The 6,095-nt window shown below is 61.9% G+C and overlaps 1 protein-coding gene across 1 annotated transcript; it reads right to left on the minus strand.

Annotated features, from left to right (window-relative positions):
* Window positions 1-410: 410 nt before the first annotated feature.
* Window positions 411-2,864, minus strand: ELFN2 (extracellular leucine rich repeat and fibronectin type III domain containing 2). The gene has a single exon (XM_007941638.1). It carries the CDS (start codon window positions 2,862-2,864, stop codon window positions 411-413), a length of 2,454 nt encoding a protein of 817 aa, XP_007939829.1.
* Window positions 2,865-6,095: the final 3,231 nt, after the last annotated feature.

Genomic DNA, 6,095 nt, shown 5'->3' on the forward strand with positions numbered 1-6,095 from the left:
AAGGGGGCTTCAGCCCATCTGGTACCCCAGGCTCCTTCACTCCCAAACCTGTACCTGGTCCCAGACCCCCAGGCCTCACACCCTCTTCTGGTGTCCTGACCTACCCTGCCCCCTGCCCGCCCACACACCCCAGCAGAGTCCCGGGACAGCACAGTAAAGACGACTGGTTTCGGTATCAGTTTGTAAACTTTAAGGAAAATGTGTCTTTGTTTTCCTGTCCGTTATTGTCGGGTGTTGGTTTGTTCACAGTCAGGTGGTGGTCAGGTGTGTGCATGGTGCGTGCGTGCGGGTGTGCGTGTGCGTCCACTCCTATACCTGGGGGGGGCCCCCTCGCTCTGCCCGCCACCCCGGCCACCAGGCCCTCCCCTGCGGGCCCAGCCCCACCTCCAACCTCACCGGGGAGAAGAGGGTCACAGCTTCTGCTGGGCCGAGACCCCCTTCCAGTAATCCAGGATGTCGTGCAGGTCCTCGTCCTTGGCGAACTGGACCTTCTTGCGCAGGGCGTGGCCGGCGGCCATGTACACCTCCTCCCGGTGGTGCTTCTTGTAGGGCCGGAAGCGCTCCCAGATCTTGTGCGTGCTCTCGGAGGAGTACTCAGGGCTGGAGGAGTAACCTGAGTAGTAGTGTCTGGGGGAGAGCTGCGAGTAGGCGGAGTCACGCTTGGAGCGGGTCAGAGGCTTGAGGAAGGACACGCGCTGGCTCAGGCTGTCGGCGCCCTCCTCGTAGTACAGGGCGGGGAAGCTATGCCGGTGCTCGCTGCAGTGGTAGGCGGGCTTCACCTCCAGGTGGTGGACGCCCCCGCCACCCCCACTGCTGCCCGCTGGCACCAGCGGGAGCCTGTCCAGCGGGCTGTGCAGGGGGCTTCCCTTCTCGATGTATTTGGAGTCGCCCTTGGTGAGCCCCGAGGCGGCCGGGTGATCGGGCACGTCCAGGCTGAAGACCTTAGCGCTCTTGATGGAGCCGCTGGAGGACACGCTGCAGGTCTTGCGGGTCACGGCGGCATCAGCGCTCAGCTGGCGCTGCAGAGGGTGATGGGCGCTCTCCTTGTAGGGGGGTGAGAGGAAGCTGGGCCTCTCCAGCGCCCCAGAGGCCACGGCCGAGGAGGCGGCAGTGGCTGCAGGGAGGGACTGGCATTCAAAGGCCAGCTCTGGATCTCCCCCACCACCGCCACCCCCCAGGAAAGAGGCTGAGTCCAGCTTGAGGGCGTCGATGCAGTTATTAATGATCTGGTTGACTTTGTCCACCTCCTTGGCAATGGTGGAGATCTCTGCAGCCGAACCCTGGCCATTCTCGAGGTCTGGGAGGTCGTCCTCAGGCCGGGCCAGGCCGTCCCCGCCGGCACCCGTACGCACCTCGATGTAGTTGCCTTTGGTGGCCACCTTGGGTGTGTCCAGCCCAGCCTCCAGCCCCTTGGCAGTGGGGAGCTTCTCCCCAATCATGGAGGGGAGGGAGGGCATGCGGGCGGCAGGCAGCACGGGGGGCTCGCCCAGCTTCTGGGCGGCGTGGATGATGGAGCCAGCATCCACGTCAGCCCCATAACGCATCTCCAGGATGGTCTTCTTGACGTTGACCGACTTCTGCTTCTCCTCCTGCATGCGTCGCTTACGCAGGCAGTAGTAGACGGCCCCCAGCACGATCACCATGCCAAAGAGGCAGCCCAGGATGGTCATGATGTAGTGGGTGGTGGTGGAGGTGCTGGGCGCCAGGTCACCTGGCACAGGGTCCCGCGTGGTAAAGGTCAGGCAGGTATGGTTGAAGCGGCGGCTGTTACGCAGAGAGGTCACGCAGAAGGTGTACTCAGTGTGCGCCCTCAGCTTGTCAAGCGTGACAATCTCCTTCTTGTTTTTGAGGGTCATGACATCGGAGAAGTAGCTGTTGTTGTACTGAACCAGCACGTACATCTTGCTGTAAGGGTGAGGGATGATGACCACCAGGGTGGCCGAGGTGAAGGTGACATGGTGCAGCTTAATGGCGGGCCCCGCGGACGCATCAGTGGTGGATGAGGCTGGTGGCTCCACGGATAGGATCTCGTCTGGGTTGAAGCCTGAGTTCTCGTCGGGTTCCCTCTGGGCGTCGGTGGAATAGGGCGTGGGGTGGCTCACGGGCCGGACGGGCAGCGAGCCATTGCGGCACTTGGCCTGCAGCACAGTGATGGCGTTGAGGCTGTGGTAGGGTCTGGGCACGAGCAGCGGGTAGCCGGCGAACTCTCGCGGCGACTCGCACTGCAGGCGGTCATAGTTCTTGGTGACGTTGTTGAAGACCACGAGCCAGGCCAGGAAGCCAAAGAGGTCGCACTCGCAGTTGAACGGGTTGCCCGCCAGCTCGCATACCATGAGGCTGGCGAGGTTGGCAAAGGTGGCGCCGTCGAGGCGGCTCAGGCGGTTGGAGGACAGGTCGATGCTGATGAGGCTGGGGCACTCGGAGAAGGCGGCGGGCGTCACCACCTCAATGAGGTTGTGCTGGACGAAGAGGAACTGCAGGCGGCCCATGCCGCGCAGCATGCCCTCGGTCAGGTTGCTGAGCTTGTTGTAGCCCAGCTGCAGGACCTGCAGGCTCGCCTGGCCCAGGAAGGCGCCATCCTCGATGTAGGAGATCTCGTTCTTGGTGAGGTTGAGGTCGGTGAGGTTCCCGAAGCGGTTGAGCGAGGAGTAGAGCACGGCCTTGAGTTTGTTCTCGTTGAGTCGCAGGTCATGCACCGTGCTGTTGATGTGCTGCGGGATGGTCTCATAGGGCGGCTGGTTCTGGCTGCAGATGGCCAGCCACACGTAGCCCTTGTCGCCCTCGATGAGCCAGCAGTCGGCGCGCACGGCGCCTGGCCGGCACACGCACAGCAGCGCGGCCGCACACAGCCCCAGGCGCAGCATGGCGCCAGCCGCAGCCCCCAGGCGGGCCGGGCACGAGGTGAGGGGCTGGGAGATCCTAGCGGTCGGAGGCTGGGGCTGACAGCACAGTCCTTCCCGGGGCCGCCACCATCTTGGGGGCGACCCCCAGCTCGGGGGCCCCAGGTGAGGTGGGCACGGCCAGTGCCAACTGCCGGTGGCCTTGTGGGGTGCTAGCTGCTGGGCGCTGTGGCCTAGCCTGGCCCTGGGGTGCCCAACCTGCTCCCCCGGCTTCACTCTTCTGCCAGGAAGGTGCCCAGGCTCTCGGGGCTCTGACTTCCTCTCCTCCTCCTCCTCCTCCTTTGCAGGGTCTAGGTTCAGAACTTCAGGCGGTTGCCACAGGAGGGTGGAGGTGGAGCATTAGTGAGGGAAGCCGAGAGACAGGGGGAGGAAGGAAGAGACCCATCTGTCCCCTGGTTCCTGGAAGGAAGCACCGAGAGGGGGTGACAGATCAGTGTGAGGGCTCCGAGCAGCCTCCTAAGCTCCAACGCAACCCCCACCCCTATTCCACACCCCTCCAGGAGCCCCTGTGGCAGGGAGCACTCTGCAATTCCTATTACATACAAAAGAGAGGATTGGGGGGTGGGTAGCAGGAGAGGGCCGGAAGCAGGGAGACAGAGAAGAAAGGGGGAATAGAAGCTGAGGAGGTGGGCAGAGAAGAGAGGCTGGACAGGACAGGTGGGAACAGGTGACCGCACACGCTCACACCCAGGTTCACACCTGTCCACTGCCTACACAAAGACCCACAGGCCACCCCGAGCCGGAGCTCCATGGCCTTCGCATAGACAGGGACACACACACACACACAGAGTCTGTGCATACGACAAACAGGCCCATACACACCCAGCCTCATACCCGAGCAGGCGCCCCCCAATCCAGATCAAGCATTCGGAAGCCAGAAAAATGCCTCCTCTCCTCCATTCCCAAAGATAAATAATTCATTTGTTGTGTAACCGCTCTTGTTCCAAAAATAATTCCCTTGTCTCAGCTCCTATGGGGGAGGGGGAGCAAACATGAGGGCTGTGGCCCTCCCCCCACCCCAGCCAGGGGAGGCAGGGGCTGGGGTCTCCCGTAGGGAGAGTGAGTGGGGAAGGCTTATGGCTGGAAGCAGAGCCAAGTGGGGGAGAGGGCAGAGTCTGGAAGCCAGAGACAATGTTTAACATCCCCTCCCCAAAGTGCCTTCCCAGAGAGCCCTGACCCTGTAGAGGTGCCCTCGGGCAGGTGAGGAACACAGACGTGCAGAATAGTGTGACCAAAGGCTGGAGTGTCACAGGCCAGAGAGGGACAGGGACTTGCACCGAGTCCCACAGCACAGCCTGGAGCCCGTCTCACCTGGCCACGCCACTGCTCTGAATCTGTTTCCTTATCTATAAAGTGGGGAGACTGGCCCACTTGCTGGGAGGAGGAAGTAAAGGTGATGCATGCTGCCCATCCCCAAGATGCTGAGGGGCACGGGAGGCCAACAGCGATCAAGTCAGCAGAGCCGCTGGCTCTTGGAGACCATCTGAGTCAACCCTTACTATGCAAGTGGGGAAACTGAGTCCTTGACCCAGGGAGCACCTTGTCGCAGCCGCCCAGCCAGCTGGATGCAGCCCTCAGGCAGCTCCTGGCTCCAGCTCTCATCCCAGTGCTCTCTCAACTCCAGACACAGCCCGGGTCTCCTGTCCTTGGGCAGTGGCCAGGACTGCGAAGACTAGGCCAGAAGATCCATGTTTGCAGAAAGCAAGCTGGAGACCATTCATTCACAAGAGCCTCCTCCGCCTCCCGCTCCTCATCCTGGGAAACTCCAGGAAGGAGCGCTTCGGAAAACATTTTAAACCGTTGCCATCAAAGCAAAACCAATTTACAGCACCGAGCCCCAGAGGGCTGGAACAGAGGAGAGGGAAGCGGGGAGCAGGAAAATCCGAAAGGAAGTCTGTGGGGTGGGAGAGCAGATGCCCAGGGCGCCCTCATGACCCTGGATTACAGGCTGCAGACTCTCCCCTCCCCTTCTGCCGCAGTGCCAGCGCTGGCTGAGGGGCCAGGCAAGTGTGTGGGTATGTGTGGGGAGGCGATCTCTCGAGGCAGCCGGGCAGAAAGGGGTACCCCGGCAGCAGACAGCATTTTATCCTTAGCTGTGACACAGAAGAGTCTCAGGCTGGGGTCAGGGTACCTGAGCTCCCATGTGGCTGGGCTGCTGGCTCCTGGGGAGCCCTGGGCCAATCCTACCCCTCTCTGGGCCTCAGTTTCCCTTCCCACAGGCAACAAGGTTGCACCGGAGGAGGCCAAGTGCCCCAGCTCCTGCATCAGGGACCCACAAGCCTGCCTGTCAGAGCTCTGTCAGCTCCCAGCGCAGTTCCTCCCCTTCCTCCATCTGGGCATGTCTGGGACCTGCATTGGTATGCAGGTGCACGCGCAGGTGCGCGGCTGGCTCAGAGTGCCCGTGCAGGGATGTGCCAATGTGTGCACGCATGTATACACACATGTCCACAGGACAGAGGCACACACGGACACTGCAGGTATGTACAGAGGGACAGGAAGGTGGGGGGTGCATCTCTTGGGAATGCATGCTTGTATGATGACATGTTTAAGCACATGTATGTTCCACATGTATGTGGACATGTGGATGCACATGAACAGCTTTAGCCACACGAGACCCCCCACTCGCACCCCCTATCCTCAGGAGACCCCTCAGCCAGGCCCTGGGGCACCAGCAAAGCTGACCTTACTGGAGTTCCACAGGCTTTGCTGAGAGGATTTGTGAGGCAGAGGGTGAGTGGAACACGGCCTCAAGTTTGAAGGGACTCACTCTAGCTCCAGCCCTTCCCTTCCCAAACATCCCAGGGTAGGCAGCGGCCCAATGTGCCCCACCTCAGTCTCTCTAAGCTCCGCCCACCTGAGCCGTCAAGGTGACCCTGCCTGTGGCTCTCTCTCCTCTTCCTGACCCTCTCCCCACCCTATCTCCTAAGATGACTCAAATCGAGGGAGAGGAGGCTCCCCACTGCCGTCCTGTGTACGTCAGCCACCCTGTCCCCGTCCCTGGGCTGCCTGCCCACCACCCCTCCAGGCCTGACAAGACCGCGAAGGCGCTGACAGCAGCACTTGGCCCCCCGCCCGGCAGCTCAAGATGTGTGTGGGGGTGTGGGCATGACCAGCCTCAACTCTCTCAGGCCTGGGCAGAGGGTCCCAGGGTCAAATGGGCAAGGTTACTCCTCCCGCCTCCCACGATGGTGATTC

This window comes from Orycteropus afer, unplaced genomic scaffold, assembly GCF_000298275.1.
Source record: "Orycteropus afer afer isolate SDZICR_OR568_19922 unplaced genomic scaffold, OryAfe1.0 scaffold00083, whole genome shotgun sequence".
Lineage (NCBI taxonomy): Eukaryota > Metazoa > Chordata > Mammalia > Tubulidentata > Orycteropodidae > Orycteropus > Orycteropus afer.